At 34.3% G+C, this 19,766-nt stretch overlaps 1 protein-coding gene across 10 annotated transcripts in view; it reads left to right on the top strand.

Annotated features, from left to right (window-relative positions):
* Positions 1-19,766, top strand: part of EHBP1 (EH domain binding protein 1) — a 416,635-nt gene that overhangs the window by 222,155 nt on the left and 174,714 nt on the right. For 7 of the 10 annotated variants that reach the window (XM_078056492.1, XM_078056493.1, XM_078056491.1 and 4 more), the window contains 4 exons: positions 755-859; positions 1,520-1,642; positions 5,660-5,894; positions 13,889-14,078. In XM_078056492.1, coding sequence (XP_077912618.1) covers positions 755-859; positions 1,520-1,642; positions 5,660-5,894; positions 13,889-14,078 — 653 coding nt within the window. The remainder of the gene's footprint in view (positions 1-754; positions 860-1,519; positions 1,643-5,659; positions 5,895-13,888; positions 14,079-19,766) is intronic. The other 3 variants (XM_078056496.1, XM_078056495.1, XM_036117923.2) reach the window with 1 other exon arrangement.

Genomic DNA, 19,766 nt, shown 5'->3' with positions numbered 1-19,766 from the left:
CAAGCTAATTTTCACTTAGTGAATGATAATTGCACATATTCAGAGTTGTCCAAAATATATATAACTCGTTAAAAAATTCTATTTATGCACAAAATGAATTCTGTCTCATTTTAATATTTTTCTATCTAACCTTGTCTTTTGTTTTGTTTCTTATTGGCTAAATTGTAAGATTTCCTAAAGCCAATACTCAAGAATTCCCTTAAAAGGACAATTGCCTTAGAAAACAGGAGTAGAAAATAGTAGCTATTGCCTGCTTTTCTTATTTTGTGCTGATTTTTAAAATTCTAGAACATGAACAATTGCTTTTTCCGTTCATGATTCATGTAGATAAACTCTTAAAACCTTTAGCTTACATTTATAATATGAAACAAATAATACATCTTTTCTATAGTATCAGGGGACATTTTTTAATGTTCTAACATGTATTTAAAGTACTGTTTTATAAATACAAAATGTGGTTGCTAAAAGCCAACGTCAACCTCTTGAGTTATTATCTTTGTTTTGTGTTTATTAACATAGTTATTATATTAATAATATAAATTTAACAAAATGTTTTCTATTTTGAAATATGAGTACAACGTAACTTTCAGTTAAATACATCTGCTATAGTCCATCAAAATAACATCCTCTGAATGTATTCTTGTGATTAACCAAACATCCCCTCTCTTTGTCTTTTTGAGTAACAGCATGCTTCTATGGCTCTTTAATTAAATGACCTTACCTTACATTTGTCTCGACTGGCTTCTGTTTACAGAAATTGTAAACCAATTGAATGCTCTGAGCAGCTTAGATGAAGATCAAGATGACTGCATAAAGCAAGCAAATATGCCTTCAGCTAAATCAGCCAGTTCCTCTGAAGGTCTAAGAGCTTTCTTCCTTTCTTTCTGCTTCTGATTGCCTGTATTTACTGTGACCTGCTACCTCTTGACTTCTGTCTGTACTTATTAGCTGTCAGTTTTGTCTTTGTGCTTTTCCTTGAATGTTTTCTTTGGTAATTTGTAGCGTACCAACAGGCAACAACATAATTTACCATCTTTAGCCAAGCCTTATAACAGTATCCTTCCTTGATAGGCAGTGATTTAAAAACATCTTATAAGATAATAATTGATCATATAACATGACCATATTTCTTCAGTTAGCTTATATATTAACTATACTGTTTTTGAAATATTTGCTTATATTAAACCCATTTGAATTATTCATATTTAGAAGTGAAGGGTATTTTTCTAAAAATCTGTGTCAGCACTTTTTTATTAGATTAAATTAGATGATGGAAGTTTCTCTAGTTCTTTATCTGATATAATTTTCAAAATAATATGCATATATTTGTTTTGTTTTATTTGAAAATGTTGGTATGCTACAAAATACATGAATGGCATTCTGCCATAGGTAAAATGCTACATCTTATTATTTGCAGGTATTATTAGTGTGAATTTTTACAATTTGAAATATTTTTTGAATGATGAAGAATTATACTTAACTACAATCATGGTGAACTAACACATATGTTTATTTTCAGAGCTTATCAACAAACTGAACTTTTTGGATGAAGCAGAAAAGGACTTGGCCACTGTGACTTTAAATCCATTTGGTGATCCTGATGTAGCAGAATTAAACCCATTTGGAGATCCTGACTCAGAAGGTACTGAGTTTTTTTCTGTACTTCTAAAAGCCTTTATAAAGTCAAGTTATCTTGAATTGTAATGTAGGAAGAGATTTTTTTTTTAAAAGACTCAAAATAATTTTTGTTTATGATGATATTGTGTTCAGTGCAGTTGATTAGCAAATCTGGGTAGCTTCCATTGAATTGTTTTTAAAGAAAAAATAAACCTTTACATAAACATTTACATGGGCCTTATTTTTTTTTTTTAATTCCAGTAGAATTAACATGCAGTGTTATATTGGTTTCAGGTGTACCAAACAGTGATTCAACAATTCTATACATTACTCAGTGCTCATCGCGATAAGTATAATTTGAGTCCTTTTCACCTATTTCACCCTTCCTCTCCACCCACCTTCTGCATGGGGTTATTTTTAAATTCTCTGTTAGTTTGGTCAAGTTAGATGATAAAGCTCTAATGTTAAAGATAACAGTATTTCACCTAGCTGGCATATAGTAAAGTCTCATTAGATTAGCCTACCAGGTAAGGTCAAGTTATGAGACATGCTGATATTGGGATTGTGGGATGGCTTCTCCCTCTGTCAGCTCCTCTGCCCTCACCCTCAGAGAGTCCAGTGAACTCTCCCCACCCACCACTCCATGTCTTTGGCTGAGAATTATAGTCAGTAGTGAGAGTAAGTTGTGCATGTAAATAGCATGGAGCAAAAAGAAGATTGAAAACCCCTGCTATCATATATACAACATACTTGTAAGGAATACATCCACGGAATTTTTTTTCCTGAGTCATTTTTCTTATCAAGTAGTTTTGAACTCTTAAAGCCTAGATAAGAGCTGTTGAAGAAGTGAGGCCAATTAAACTGTTTTTTCAAAGTAGATGCAACAATGATCAACCAGTATATACATCTTTTAGACTGCTCTTATGAAATCCTCAAGAGCTTTGAAGAATTTTGTTACTACCTCTCATGGTGAAAATGAGGTTTTAACTTCAGGATTTACTCTTGTTGGAGCAATATCATTTTGTAATCCATTTCTCCTTCTCTTCCTTTATTTTCTCCCTTCTTACCAGATTCTAAATTTGTAAATTTAATTTAATGAGATTTTATGTTGTTTGTGACCTATATATATTAAGAATGTATTTTAAATGTCAATGGTTATAATAAATCTTAGAAGTAGTCTACTTCAGCTGCCTCTTTTCATAGATTAGGAAGCTGAGGCCCAGAGGAATTCACTGACTGAACAAGAACTTTAGGTAAATGGAAGTGGTGTTGGACCTGAGATTCCTAATAAGTGTCTTCTTTTGACCACATGGCTTCTCCTCAATTGTGTACTACATATATCTGAGTATTCTGAGTTTTAAAAATATTACCAAAATATTTTGAGACATCAGTATTTGAGTTTTCCATTTCAAAATCAAATAAAAATAATTTTAAAAAATATATGTGGGTCAGGGCACCTGGGTGGCTCAGTCGTTAAGCGTCTGCCTTCAGCTCAGGTCATGATCCCAGGGTCCTGGGATCGAGCCCCACGTTGGGCTCCCTGCTCCGTGGGAAGCCTGCTTCTCCCTCTCCCACTCCCCCTGCTTGTGTTCCCTCTCTTGCTGTGTCTCTCTCTGTCAAATAAATAAAATCTTTAAAAAAAAAAAAAAAAAAATATATATATATATATATATATGTGGGTCTGTTTTCTGAGGTAAAGAAAGGAGTAGGAGGTAACACATAATACGGTATTTCTATTTAGGAGAGGTTAGTCAACCTGATTCAGAATCTTTAACCATGCCTATAGAGCTAAAAAAAAAAAAATGTGACAACCAATATTTTCTTTAAATATACGTGTCTTAGAGTCTTTGGTTTAATTATTTTCTAATAGAAGAATACTTGTTTTTTTAGAAATAATTTTTAAATTTTTATTGATGAAAAATTTGCATCTTCAAGTAAGAAAAGCATGTGAGGAAAAAATAATGTGTTGAAGTTGTTTAGATGGTTCTTTTATTTGCTTTTACAGCTTCAATTCTCCTCTTAGATTCATGACATTCTGTGCATCAGTGACCCTCTTAGAAAGTATTAAATGTGTTTGTTAGCTTTTATATAAAATAATCTCATTTTAAACCCTCCTTTGTTGCCATTTCTGTCATCTTCAAACTGTGCTCTATATAGTTTGAATGCTTTCTTGCTTTTGGTTTTGTAACTGATGAATTTGCTTAGATCAAGTTTTGCAATCCTCTTTCTGAAAGTAAAAATAAAAATCTTATTTCCGTTGACCAGTTTTGTTGGTTTTTCAAGCATTTGAGACTTGATATTTGTTAATAAAAATTGAATAGGCAAAAATTTTCCAGCCTCTTTTCCCCTATAGAGAAAAGAAAATGCCTCGTTTACATTGTTATAAAGATTCTAATGAAGTGTTAAGTTTGAATATTATCCTAGTGTTAAAACGTTACACGGTTACTGTATCTCTTCTCTAGCGTAGTCTAGATTTAAATTTAAATTTAAAATTTAAGATTTATTTAAATTCATTTCCGTATTTATTATGATTTTATGAATTCTCTTTTACATTTTATAATTGCTTCTCCATGGTGTATGGAATTTCAATTCAGAGGTTTTTCTCCAGTATAAAGACAAAATAAGTTTTCTGGGCTAATGTCTGAAGTATAAGTAAAAGGAGCTTGACTTTAAAATATAAAAGTCATAAATATGTCAGTCATGAAATTTTTATAATAATTGGATTAAATTGTTTGAAGTGTCACTTATGAAATAGTTATTTTTCTTGAGAGTTTCAGTAACCAGTTTTCTGCCTTCTACAGTATTTTGTCAGAATTGCACGGCGTAATTAAAATTAACTTTTAAACTACCCTCTGATTGTTGGCTTTGTGAAACTTTTCTTCAGTCTGGGAAAACATTTGTTTTTATCAGAATCCATGACCAAATGTTGGACAGTTTTATTACAAGTTCTAGTTTTGTTTTAAAATATTAAGACACATAAGAAGAAAAAGGCTGGTACTAAGTACTTCGTAAGTATCGTTGGAGGACATGATGCTATTGTAGTGCTTTTTGTGCTGGGAGTCAGAATTTTATTTTTAAGGGTACCTTGGTTTTCAAAATGAAATTTAAAATAATAAAATTTAGAAAAATTTGGTGTAACATGTCTTATCAGTTTATCAATATGATTTCAGTGTAGTGCTCTCTCTCTGAGAATTCTTACGTTAGTCCTTTACCTTATTAAATAGAGTACTTATTGGACCAAAGTTATATTGAAAAAAATCAACAATCTCATTAAAAACTCTAGATTTTAAGGTCTTGTAGCATACGGAAACCTCTTGGAAGGCTTTGTGAAACAAATTCAGTGATATGTGGATATATATTTGATATAGTCCAGAATGAATTTTCAGCTCCCTAAGTGGTCTCTGCTTGTGTAACTACCAAAGACAATTTCAAAATTTAATCCACTTTGTGTTCTTAAAAACAAATTTATTTTATATCAGTTTAGGATGGCAAGCTAGTATAGGCAAATGAAATAAACAATAAATAGAATATTGTACCTCTAAGAAGGTTAAAATTTCAAAAATTGGCATAACGTAATGCTAATAATATTAGAGACCCCAAGGGCATTCCAAAAATGCCATTTTAGGGGCACCTGGGTGGCTCAGTTGGTTAAGCATCCTACTCTTGATTTTGGCTCAGGTCATGATCTCAGGGTCATGAGATCAAGCCCCACGTTGGGCTCCATGCTGGGTGCAGAGCCTGCTTAAGATTCTCTCCCTCCCTCTCTCTCTGCCTCTCCCCCTATAAATAAAATAAAATAAAATAAAAAATAAAAATAGCCTGTTCAGAGCTGCCATTTTGAGGAGCAGCATTCCTGGAGAAGTAGACAAAGATCTCAGGTAACACATCTTCTGAACTTAGCCCCTCTAAAACATATTATTGTTTTGACTCTTTCAGCCCCATAGAGTATTAATTCAAGGTTATTTTTGTAAGCACTAAAAATATAAGAAAATATCAGATAATATTAATTTGATTTAATTCATTTTTTGCTGTTGTTTTATAGAACCCATCACTGAAACAGCATCACCTAAAAAATCAGAGGAATCTTTTTATAATAGCTATAATCCCTTTAAAGAGATACAGACTCCACAGTATTTGAACCCATTTGATGAGCCAGAAGCTTTTGTAACTATAAAGGATTCTCCTCCTCAGTCTACAAAAAGAAAAAATGTAAGACCTGTGGACATGAGCAAGTACCTCTATGCTGACAGTTCTAAAACAGAAGAAGAGTTGGATGAGTAAGTACATTTTATTTTGCTATCATCATAAGTTAGTCTCTATGTTTAAAGAGATGCTTCTGTAATCTAGCTTTACATGGGTAAAAAGAGGTCTGCCCCAGTGTTAATATACAGTTTACAAGTTAGTATCTATCTCATGTCCATCTGAATTTTTATGATCTTGATGCTGATTCTTCCACCCTCCTCCATGTGGATGTATGTGCACCCTAAACTAACAATGGAGAGAAATATGTTATTGAAATCTCTAGTTAGAATTCCAATTGTGTATTCTCATAGAAACCACATTATAAATGGCACTTAGATGTTTTTAATCAATTACTGTAAGCATTACACTTCAATAGTGTTAGGTTCTCTTGTGGGAACCAGATCATCATTTATGATATTGTTTTGATGAGAACACTTGTTCAAATGCCAAACAACAAGACCATAACAATTAGAAATTAGAAATTGTCTTCATTTGAGTTATTATTCTTACCCAAATATGATTGTTATTGATTACAAGCTCATTATAAAAAGTCAGTATGATTAGGGCTGCCATTTTACTCAAATCTGGGGTGAGGATAGGAGAAGGGTGTGTGCACATTGTATTCTGGAGTTACACAGTTCACAGCCTATGTGGCTGCAGACCGTGGCCCTGAGTGTGTTAAACAGCAACAACAAAACTTCCACTTCTAGCCATGATGGAGTAATAGACTGATATAGCTTCTTGTCTTAAAAAACTAAAAACTAAAAAACTGAATGAAATATATGAAACAATGGTTTTCAGATATTGTATGCAAATAGCACAGGACTGTGATTTCTGAGAAAACAGAAACAAAGAAGGTGAGCCCTTACTTCTCAAAGCCTTATTTATGGGAGAGAATTTCCAACTCTAGTTCAGGGAGAAAGAACCCAAAAGTCCTAGTAATCTCCATGGGTTTAGGAGACAGTTTGGACTTTGGGGGTACTGAAGAGAATAGAATTGTGGACAGAGTATCAGAGAGGAGAGAGCTACTCAGAAACTGAGTTTCAGAGATCTGTAGAAGGTTCTCCTTGAGTCTTTAGCTGAGTATTAATGAAAGCATGCATATGAGGAAATTACCAAGGACAAAGAATCTCACAGAAACATCCCTGGAGTTCACCCAGGACCAAGAATAGTCTATGTTTCCAAGCTGTTCCTTACACTTGGGACATCAAGTCAAGTCCTCATAATGGTGTCTCAATAATGTGGTGAGGTTAGCCCTAGAGTAAAGGCTGTTCTGGGCTTGCCTAACAAAGCTTAAAAGCAAGGCTCAAGGGCGCCTGGGTGGCTCAGTTGGTTGAGCAACTGCCTTCGGCTCAGGTCATGGTCCCGGAGTCCTGGGATCGAGTCCCACATCGGGCTCCCGGCTCGGCGGGGGGCCTGCTTCTCCCTCTGACCCTCTCCCCTCTCATGCTGTTTCTCTCTCTCTCTCTCTCTCAAATAAATAAATAAATAAAATCTTTAAAAAAAAAAAAAAGCAAGGCTCAAAAGAACCAAAATATTTCCAAGTAACTTATCTGCACGCCATACAAATATACCAGAGATACCAAAGGGAATACCAAAAAATCCAGCACCCAAAACAGAATTCACAATGTCTGACAACTAGTCAAAAATCTATCAGGCATATAAAGAAGCAGGAAAATCTGACCCATCAGGAGGAGGAAACTCAGTCATAAGATATGGATGCAGAAATGGCATAGGTGATGGAATTAATCGAATAGTAATTATATGTTTACTTGTAGTGAGGCTGTATGGGTCTTTGTTTTTCTCAGAAATATGTGAATTTTAGTGTTATTAAGATTATTTAGATCTTGGGAAAAATAGTTATTCCTTTAAAAATACAGTTTAATAGAAAAATCTTTCAAAATAATGGGGATGTTATAGATTGAGAGGGGAATAATGAAAAGGCTCCTTCAATGTATGAAATTGGGAATAGTTGCTTGGTGTTAAGGAAGAAATGTCATTTCTTTCCTGTGCATTGGTTAGCTCCTGTTGTGAGCACTGTTTTACTTCTGGGTGCTGCACTTTACAAGGGGCATCGATGATTCAGAGCATTAAAAGAGTAGAGCAACAGAGTCATCAAAATGCCCAGAAACCACATCAAATGAGCAGTGATTGAGGGCATAGGGACTGTTTGACTTAGAAGAGCGATTATTTAAGGAACTACAATAACCAAATTCAAATATTTGATTTGAAAGAATGAGGTAGTTGACTTGTTTTCTTTTGCTCTGGAACTACATTTCTCAGCCTTTTCCCGTTTTACACCATATGGCCTGTGACTCTCCATGGGCCTAGTTAGGTTTTGATAAAACCTAAAAAAAGTTCTAACTTTCTATAAGTACATAGAAATACATCATAGTAATCATCTGATTCCAAATCCAGGTTTAGATTTCAGTACCAATTAATAACTATACAGGGATTGAAAAAGTTGGCAGAACTCTTACTGAAGTTATTATATTTGTTTTCTTTGAAATAGCCAATGTGTGATCAAAATAAAATTTCTCATGGGTGGTGTAGGTGCTGAGTAATAGCCACACACCTAGAGTATTTGAATGTAAATATAAACTTGAAGTACAAGGGTTCAGTCATTCCAAGATGCATGAGTATTACACAACTCACACACACACCCTGCTCTCTCCTATTAACAAATTAAAGAGACATCTAGTGTTTGCTTAAACTTTTAAAATGCCTTAATAAAAACTAAAATCAGAATCACTGGGTGTTTCCTTTTGACCATTCTTTTTTTCCACATGAAAGTCATAGTCTTTACAAGTTTCTCATGAATAAAGAACATTCTAAATTGCTCAATCATCTGAGATTACCAGAGGGAACCTATAAACACTTAAGCTTTTTTTTTTCTTTTAATAGGAATATACATACAGATTCTAAAGATTGCTCATCAGCTAATTTGAGAGTCCAGGAAGAACTCTATTTCTCATCCTTTTTTCTCCAAAAGTTTGTAGGTCCCACTACATTAGCAGAAATCTTCCAAAATTTGTTCTTACTTCAATAATAAACTAATGACCTTTCATCGAGTGAAAAGCCTGTATTACTCATCTTCCATTACCAAACTCTTCCTGCATCCTCTGACATAAAACTATCACGACTAAATAGTGCTGAGTCCTTTGATGTGTAAAGCAACCTTCAGAACCTCAGCATATCCATCAGCACCAGGAGAAAGTAAACACCCTTCAGTGCCAGTAGCACGTGTCCTGTACACTTAGCAACCACAGGGATTTTCTCAGTTGTCTTGTGTTTGGGAGTTCGTTCAGCCATTCTAGTTTATGTAGCAAAAATGAAAACTGAGAAACCAATAATATTTTTTCAAACATTTATGAAATGACTTTTGAGATCCAGCATAAAATCATTTCTGGTATGGTTGTATGTCAATTTCCGAAGGAAAGTTGTCTTTGAATTTTATTCAGAGAAGCTACACACTCATTTAAGAAATGTGGTTTGTCCAAAGGAACATAAATTTTCAAAGTGAGAGGAACAGATTTCAGATTTCACTATACCCTTGCTTCATATTTTATTATTTTTTCAGTAGGTTAATCCTATTTCTAATCAACTTACAGTTTTTCTTTCTGTAATTCTTTTTCTTGGGTGAATTATTTTCTAAGCAGTGAATAATGTCATTTGAAATTATTCTGTCCAGTTTTCCACTTAATGTAAATGATGAATTTTTAGTTCACAGTGAGTTAATGATACAACTAATCTATTACTCAAGTATATAATACAAGGATAAAAATAATCTTTGCTTATTCAGAGTGATGTAGGAAGTCCTGAAATAGGTTATTCAAATCATAGATGATCAATGGAATGTGGAAATTATGCTAGTTCCTTAAATAATTTTTCTTTACTAAAAATATTAAGTAATTTTAAAAATGCTTTGATCAGTAATTATGTAACTTATTTTTATAGAGAAGGGAGCATGTTCATAACCATATATATTATATATACATTCACTTTTTTGTAGCACAGTATATACTATTCACCTTTTTTTTTTAAGATTTTATTTATTTATTTGACAAAGAGAGACACAGCGAGAGAGGGAACACAAGCAGGGGGAGTGGGAGAGGGAGAAGCAGGCTTCCCGTGGAGCAGGGAGCCCAATGCAGGGCTTGAACCCAGGACCTTGAGATCAGGACCTGAGCTGAAGGCAGACGCTTAACAGCTGAGCCACCCAGGCGCCCCTACTATTCACTTTTTTAATAGCACTTTTTTTATTGAGATATACTTCACATGACATAAAATTCCATATTTAAAGTGTACACTTCACTGGTTCTTAGCTAATTCACTGTGTTGTGCAGCCATCACCACAGTCTAATTCCAGAGCATTTTTGTCACCCCAAAAAGAAATCCTTTACTTATTAGTGGTTAGTTTCAATTCCTCCCCTCCCTATCTCCTGAAAACTATTAATCTACCTTTTGCCCATACAAATTTGAGTATCACATAAATAGAATCATATCCTGTTTATTCTTAAAGAGTAGGAAATTCAGTTTTAGTTAGAAATGTCTGATCCATAGGGAGGATCATTCAAAGCCCTTAGAAGTAGAAGCTTGTCTTATTCTGATTTAGTACCTAGCAAGTGGTGGTGCCTAGCACACTGTTTTCTCACCAATAGATTATAAGTGTGTGCAGACACACTCATTCCTCTAGTCCTTCTAGCGGTGAGGCGTGGTCCAGGGCAGCTGGAGTCCCTGGTACCCTGATTTTCCAGCAGCTTCCTATGTTTTTATGATAGTATAACATACAAATTTCATTTTTACTACATGTCATAGGGTAAAACAGATTGAGAAACATAGCTCTAATTATTTCAAGAAAATATCTGTTTTGATTATGTTTCTAGGAATATGAGTCTTATGATCCAACTTTGGAAATCAGCTGATTATGAGCTCCTTTTCTACTTGCATTTACCTTCTTTTGACAAGAATACTAATATTCAAGTGGTTAGACGGAGACCCAAGTGGTTTGAAGCAGTCAGAGATAGGAAGAAAAAGGACAATATCTAGTTACTTTTGTATACATACTAGATATGTTTTATAAAAATTGCATGCAACTGAGTATTGTAAATTAAGTTAAAGTGTACTGAATCATACCTGTTTTGAGATTCTGACATTGTTTTCTTTGAAGCACAAATCCTTTCATAATATAAATATCCTCTAACACTTCTTATGTTTTCTTAAAACTAGCCATATTTATGTAACAAATTAAAAATAATGATTATTGTGGCAGCTACCATCTTACAAACTGCTATGGAAGTTTATTCTAGAGAGACCTAACCAAGAACAATTTTTTAGAATATCACCTAAATAATTCATATAACTGAACTAATTCAGTTAGATTGAAATGGGTCTGTTCAGTTCTGAAACATGTAACATTAGTTGGCAAGTAGTTAAGTTTGGGGGGGAAAAGATTTTTCTCTTTTTTAAGTTTTGGAGTTTTAAGAAAAATGTTTTCATCTTATTTCTTTACATTTACCTCCCTTCAAACTACTTTTAGAGTTTGAAAAACAGCTGTATGAGGCTATCAATAAAATTAGGCCAAGAAACAAGCTTGTTGTAAGGATTAAATGGGTTAAAACATGTGAATTACTTAAAATAGTGCCTAGCACAGCATAAACACTTTATTAATCTTAGTTAATAATGTTATTGGCAAGCCCTCCATTCTAGGCTAGATGTGATACCTTTCATATCCCTTTTCAGAGAGAATGTTCAGCTTTTTCTGAACACCTAGTTATTTTAACATTGTTCCTTACTTTGATATCCCCAAGTTCTTCTCCAGGTTGTAAACATGGGATGTAAATACTTCATGCATATCTTGATCACTTAATAGGCAAGAATATTTTGTCTGAAAAGCAAATTTTCAAGTATATATCTGTTTCCTGTTCTTATTCTCTTGAATGCACAGACATAAGTAGAGGAAGAACAGGAAATAGGTTTCTTTGTAAATGCCAACTCCATTCAGTTAAAAGCAACTACTTGAGCAGAGTTGAAAGAGATTCTATGGCTGTACCCTAGCTCAATGGAAGGAATCCCATGACACTAATTGTTGCCATGAGTACAGCATAAGAATGACATCACAAGTATGATATATTTCCCATCTCTGATCCATATCTCCTTGGTACTCAGTCTCATATGATTTGACTGTCTATGTATAAATTCTTAGGCAAAGGAGTACATAATTGGTATTGGTTCTAAGTGAGTCTGATACTGTTGTAGTTAAAAGAGCATTCATAATTGAAACAGAGGGTTATCAACAGTATAGGCCTTATATGACTAGGTGGAATTCCCTTGGAATAATCACTATATTTGGGTCAGCTGGTACTTAACCTTGTGGACTCAGAAATTTTATTCTTTACACATAGGATTCTAGAGAACCAACTGCTGTTGGGGAAAAAATGCAACAAACTAATAAATAAAAACCAGGATAACAGTTTATAGGAAGAATAATCATCACATACACCAAATACTTGTGTTTATGGATAACTAATGAGAAAAAAACTCATCTATTCATAAAAGGACTTAACAAGGAAGGTTTTTTGCCTGGGCCTAGACTGTAGGTAGAGGAAAAAAAGAAAAAAAAAGTCTTCCCAGAGAAGTTATAAGCACATAGGCCCACCCAAATCTTCTATGGATTTGACATTATATTGGTAGGGTAGCCTGAGATCCTCCAAGCCAAGAAAATAGCACATAAAATGGCTTCTGAAGCACTCGGCAAATACAAACATAAACAGTGAAGAGAGGCACTCCCAGCTCAGACCATGCAGGATTTCCTCAGATTAAGCCCTGAACTTGAAATCTAGAATTACAAATCATACAAGGAAACAGTATACCAAGAGAAAATCAGGAGACAAAAGAAACACTGGGATTGTACATGCAAGAACTTGAATAGATTTATCAGATTGAGACTCTGAAATAAATATGTTTAAATGATGACTCAAATCTCTGTACCTGAGGTATTTTACACATAGCCGCATGAAGAAAAATGCTTATCAGAATTAAAAATTCATGGAGAATTAAACAGTAAATTAGACACAGATGAAGAGAGAAAAAGTTAACTGGATCATAGATGTGAGGGAATTATCCAGAATATAACACAGGAGGAATGAAAATTTGTAAAAATATGAAGGAGAGAGATAATTCAACATACATCTGATAAGATTTTCTAAAGAAGAGAATAGAGAAAATAGAGAAGAGGCTATCAAAGATAATGGTTGATAATTTTTCAGAACTAATGAAACATACATCTTCAGACTCAGGAGATAGAAGGAGCCTGAAACAGGATAAATTAAGAGAAATCCACACCTACACATATCATAGTAAAATTGCTCAAAACCGGAAGAAAAAAGAAGATCCTAACAGCAACCAAAGATAAAAGATGACTTATAAAAGAGCAATAGTAGGCTGACAGTGGGCTAATATCATCAGAGTGCTGAGATGAATTAACTGACAACTAGAATTCTCTACCTAGCTAAATTATCATTTAAGTGTGACATAAAGACATTTTCAATACCTGGGAGAATTTACTATTAACAGAACCTTGCTGAATGAACTTCTAAAGGCATTTCATCCTAATGAGAAGGAATGAAGCGCAGGAAAAAAAAATGTTTGATGTGGGGCACATAAGAAAGCAAATCAATATTTCCGCATCTTATTTCCTTTTCCTTGGGTGTGGGGAGTATATAGGATTTACTATTACTATAAACATTTTCTAAGGATCTATATATAATAGAGCTAAGTGTGACCTTGTATGAAAAAAATTTTAAAATATTTTTTAAAAGGGAAAAATTTTATTCTCCGTGATTAACAAAACAATAGATTAATAGTGATTGTTTCCAAATTGTAGGTTATCACTAGTTTGGGTTTCTCCTTATCATTTTCAGTATTTTTTAGTTTTATAAATTTTCATAAATTTTTATTTTTTTCTTATTTTAGCTAGGAATAAACTATTTTTAGAGTAACATTTAACAATAATTCTTCTTTCATTTAGATCTAATCCTTTTTATGAACCTAAACCAACTCTTCCTCCAAATAATTTGGTAACTCCAATTCAAGAACTGGAAACTGAAAGGAGAGTGAAAAGAAAAGCTCCAGCCCCACCAGCCATCTCACCAAAGACAGGAGGAGTAAATGAAAACACCATTATTTCTGCAGGAAGAGATCTCTCCACTTCTCCTAAGGTAGGAGTTTATTCTTAGTAAAAACATGTATTATATTTTATCTTTTTTCCCCCACACAATTTAATTCAAATTAAGGAAAGTCATTGTTTGCTATTTTTGATGATTTAAAAGTAAAATCCAAGTAAATCCTTTATACTGCAACACTGTGTATATGTTTGGGAGCCTGTAAATTTATAGAACAGTATGATTGGATAGTTTGAGTTAAGATTTTTTTAAATGCTGTTTTGAAATAGAGGAAGAAAGACATTATAATTGTAGGGATGGGTGCTCTAAAGCAATGAGGTATGAGGGACAGCTTGCACTGATATCGAGGAAGGAGTAGATATCATCCTTTGAGAAACATACTGGAAGATTAAGGCCCAGTGCAGAAAAATGCTTTATTGAACAATTTCAATATTGTCATTTTGATTTATGTCAAGTTAAAATTTTGGCCTATTGTCACTATTTTTAGAAATTTTAATGCATAATAATTACATGGAAAGGTAAGACACATTGTTGGAACAAGTCTAAAGCTTTTACATGATTTGGTTGCAAATAGGATGACATCTTGTGTGTTTAAGGTAGAAATGTTGGATTTAGCAAGTTTTTTTAGGTAAGTAACTTTTGCCCATCAACTCATGGGTGTTTTGTTCATATTACATTATTTAATTCTCACAGGTAGTTAAGGAAAAAATAAGGTGAACTTCATGAAACTCAGTGGGATAAGGTAAAAGTCATGGGTCCCTTAGCCAGTAGAAACAGGATTGGAACTGGTATTTTCATTAATTGTGTGATACCCGGGCCATACTCTACCTCAGGTGCCTGGGCTGCTGTTTTTCTCAAGGGCACTGAAGTTCAGTAATTTCTCTTGGATTTTTCAGTTCATTCTTTGGTTTTTGTTAAATGCCAGAGTCCTGAAATTGTTTGTTTGCCTGTATTTTCATTGTTTTAGAGAGAGAGTGAGTTCCCTGAGGTTTTCATTCTGCTATTCTAGAAGTCAATCTTCAGGTGTTTGTTTTTATATCAGGTATTTTTTAACCCTGTAACTCTAGGGGGAGAAACCAGGACTAAATTCTATCTTCTAATTGACTAGGGAAAGGTGGGAGTGGGGTTGCAACTCTAAATGAAAGCAGCAAATGGTAGAAATTAAAGCAAAGGAGATGGCCAATTCCTGTACCCATGAGAGAAAAAAAAGACAGTAATTAGGGCACAAGAATACCTAAATCCTTGTCTCCCAAATCTCTACTCCATTGTCTACTCCCTGCCCCAACCTCTCCTATAGTCAGTCCATCAGGAGTTTGAAGCTAATCAAGAAATCCTAATCTCTTTGTAGGGGAATGAAAAGGAATTTAACAGTGCCTATTGTATGCATTTGATCCATAGAACAACCTGAGAAATACATACCATTATCTTCTTTTTATATATGAGAAACTGAACCTTTGTTAAGTAACTTGCTCAAAATGATAAAACTAGTAGTGACATGCCTGCATTAAAATTCAGGTCCTTTGAGACTAAAACCCATACTTTTCCCACTGTGCCATTCTACCTCTAAAGAGGTATTTCCATTTCCAAGTTGGAACCCTAAATACATTATTCTATAGAAACATTGTTATACCTACCTGCTGATTAAGTTCTGTTCTAGTGACATATAACATAGCTATTTTCTACATTATTTTGAGGACAGTGTTCCACTGCAGGTATATCATGGAATAAATGATGTTTATGGGAAAGGCACCATGCTTCTCTTCTTATTATGCTCAGACACAGACAGTAGAAACACAGTCAGTCATATCCTAAGTAGCACATTCTGCTGATCTGGGAGTTAACTCAATTATGTGAAATACAACTGTGAAAAATTAATTTTTAAAAAGATTGCTGATATATTATTAGGTAAAAAAATAAAATGTGTAACGTCTAATAGCTTCTGTATGTATAAAGTCTTATTTTAAAAAGATTTATTCACACATATATTCCTACACACATAGACATCCACACTCATATACATTATGGAAGGAATTATAGGTAATTTAATAATGGTTACTTTTGAGGAGAAGGGTTTTGGTACAATACAGGGTATGCACAAGACTGAGGAAGGCATTTCTTTTCCTTTTTTACCTTTCTGTATTTGAACGTTTGAACCTTACATGTGTTTTACTTCCATTTGTGTTTGTTACAATAATTGAAGTTACTGAGTAATGAGGTCATGGATGTTTCTGTTGTTGTTGCCTTCTGCACAAGGTACAAGGTAACATTTTCTAAAAAAGTTTATCCTTCAGAATAGAGGAAGTCACTCTTAGGTTTGACAAGTGGTATTAAACTATTTGATGGTGGCCTGGGGTTTCATCAGGTACCTCGGTGTTCTGCTCTGAAGACCAGGTATAGAGGCTTAGCAGCAGGACACTGGCTCCCATTCCACTTCCGCAGCAGAAATCCATATTCATTCAGTTTGTATGTTGGAATTCATGTAAGATTTCATTTTAAAAAATGGACCATTGCCAAATCAAAAAAAATTGGAAACCACGAATGACACAATTATGTATGAGATAAGGAAGATTAGAATCAATAGCGTACTGACAAGAATAAAAATGATAAATGGCAGCTGAGAAAGCACAGTAGTATGGGGTGTATTCATCATAAGAATAGATATATACGTGTATGTATGTATGTATATTTATATATGTATCTATTTCCTAGTAGTTCCTGAAGACTTTGCACTATTAAAGCTGAGTAAAATACTTGAGCATTTTGGTAACTTTGAGTCAATATGAAAAAGTCTTAGTGTGTATTGTATACCATATTCTGTTTAGGGAAGCAGGAAAGTGTGTTTTACATCAAAACATTTCCATTAAAATTATTAAAGAGTTTTAATGGTTTTAAGGTATTCTCCTGGCCAATTACTTTCCTTATTTGTAAATTGAAAGGAGATAATAGTTCAAATAAAGCTTTTGGTTCACATTTTAGTCGAATAATAAAAGGATATCACACCACAATTGTTTGGTGTAACAAAATGCCAGGCTGCACTCAGTGATAACTGACTTTAGAAGCTGAAGAGCATTCGGTGTGACACGTGCTCAGCCAGATGATTAATTTCCCCACCTGTCACCTGAAACTACTTATTTTTCAGAAAATTTATGAAAAAGAAGTAGGATCAGAATTTAAACAAAGTGATAATAAGCATGTACTTATATTGCAAATAAAATTCAAACTACCCCGAAGGCAGCTAAGGATTCTTCAATGTTTTAAATCTATGTAAACTCCACACTTCAGACCACTGATTTCTGTATTTATAAAGTGATAAAACCATAATACTTTTTTTTTTTTTTTAAGATTTTATTTATTTATTAGAGAGAGAGCACAAGCAGGGGGAGGGACAGAGAGAGAGGGAGAAGCAGACCCCCTAGCAGGGAGCTCTACACAGGGCTCCATCCCAGGACCCTGTGATCATGACCTGAGCTGAAGGCAGACGCTTAACCGACTGAGCCACCCAGGTGCCCCAAAACTGTAATACTTTTAAAGACAACTTAGGAAAAAAGGCAAGTGTGTAGAGAAGTAACCTGACATTAAATATATACAACCATCCAATAAAATAAAATGATAAGTTAGGGTCAGTGGTGGCTGACCATCATTTACTGACTATGACTATAAGTTAATAAATATATAACTCTGAGTTCCTAGATATAATTCATGCAACATAGTATAAAATGCAATTAAAATTATGAGAGCAAGTTTAGGAACATAAACAACATTGTTGCTAGATATATCTGCTGAAGTATATTATTAAACATTATATACCCAATTCCGTAAAAATCAGAATATATGAATAGCCAACTATCAATGACAAGAAAGAATTAAAATAAATTAAACTTACATTTTTGTGATAGCAAAGAGAAGAGCCCCATTGCACATTTGTTGATGAAATGAGCCTGGTCAAGTGGAGAAGGGCTCCCTCAAAGATCCTGATTGGTGAAACTCCAGTGTTTGACAGTGATACTATTATCCACTTCTTCCATCTCTAAAAGTGAAAACTCCAGCCATATCTCAAGGCCCAGCTAAATAACTCAGGCCTCCACTTATATTGTTACCTCTTTCTAGAAAGTTCTGGCAAAGTCCTAAGGTTTACACTCGTATATTTTTGAATTTGAGTACAGATTGCTGTAACTGTGGGAAGCCCAGGGTAAACCAAAATCAAAATTACATACAGCAGTTCCTTTGATTGGTCCCAGGAGCAAATTCAAACCACAAGACAAACACCTTTTTCAGCTTTTGCACATAAAGACCTCCTAGAAAGGTCCTTACCTCCATTTCTTCTGTGCAAAACTGCAGAATGATGCCTACAGGCCATTCATGCTAAAAAACAATCAGCCCACAATTGAACTGTTAATATCCTCATATGTAGATTGAAAATGTCTCAAACTTTCCAAGATAAATAGTAAAAAGCACAAGGATCAGAATTTAATTGAATGCAATGATAAATACACAGTTATTTTGTAAAATAAAATGCCAAACTGCATTCAATGACAGTGGGGTGCAGAGCGTGGGTAAGATATCTATAAAATTTTTACTTACCTGAATACCTTACTTAACCAGAATAAGTTGTTCCTCAATAATACTAAATGGCATACTCTTGTATGTATCACCTATTCTATTAGTTAGTAGTCTTGGTTATAACTAACAGAAACAAGCCATTTGGTTGATTTTTTTTTTTTTTCCACTTAAACAAAAGGATAACTGTTACAAAGACCCCACGAGATTTTACAGAACCCTAGGCAGAGAATACAGCTGGGCCTCAGGAATCAGTGACTATTTTAACTGCTTCTCTCTCTGGAATGTCTTCAATCTGCCTTTACCTTTTTAATGATAGTTTAGTCCAGCCTGTTTTCTCCCTGCAAAATAGTTTATGTTCTGGAATTCCCTATCTCCCCCTGCAAAGCTACCCTTCTTTCAGTGTGGCTGATATTAGCTAAAGATTAAGAAAAAATTACACTGTTTCAGAGGTACAGATCTGTGATTCAACAGTCTTGCACAATTCACAGCACTCACCATAGTACATACCCTCCGCAATGTCTATCACCCAGCCACCCCAGCCCTCCCACCCCCCCAAAAAAGAAAAAATTACACTGAATCAACTACTTTTTCTTAATATGTCTGTGGAACCTCCCAGAATTGTTATTTTTTTAAGATCTTATTAATCAAATGAGTCTCTGGTTAATGGGATTTCAGTTGGAATTAGAATTATCTGTGGGCAATAGAAAGCCTCAAATGACAGTTTTTGTTTGTTTGTTTGTTTTGTTTTATGATTTTATTTTTAAGCAATCTCGACACCCAACATGGGGCTTGAACTCACAACCCTGAGATCAAGAGTCTCATGCTCCACTGATGAGCCAGCCAGGTGCCCCTCAAATGCCAGTTTAAATAAAAGAAAAATTTATTTCTGTCTTTGAAAATGTTGAAGGTCTGTTGCCAGTACAGTCACCTCACAAGGCATCAGGGACCCAGTCTCCTGTTTTGCTGATCCACCATCCTTGGCATAGACTTCCAAGATAGCCATCTTTGAACCATTGCCAATATGCCCCAGTCCAGTGAACAAGAAAAGGACAAAAAACAGTCACACCTACTTCTAGCAAGGGACATTAGAAAATAAATCTTTATTCTGGACCATTGTATTACCCAGCTAAAAATCAAGAGTTCTAGAACTAAGAAGGAAGAGTA

This window comes from Halichoerus grypus, chromosome 10 (assembly GCF_964656455.1).
Source record: "Halichoerus grypus chromosome 10, mHalGry1.hap1.1, whole genome shotgun sequence".
In the NCBI taxonomy this organism is placed as follows: Eukaryota; Metazoa; Chordata; class Mammalia; order Carnivora; family Phocidae; genus Halichoerus; species Halichoerus grypus.
Note: the sequence above shows the minus strand (reverse complement) of the source record. Positions and strands in the feature narration are given on the sequence as shown.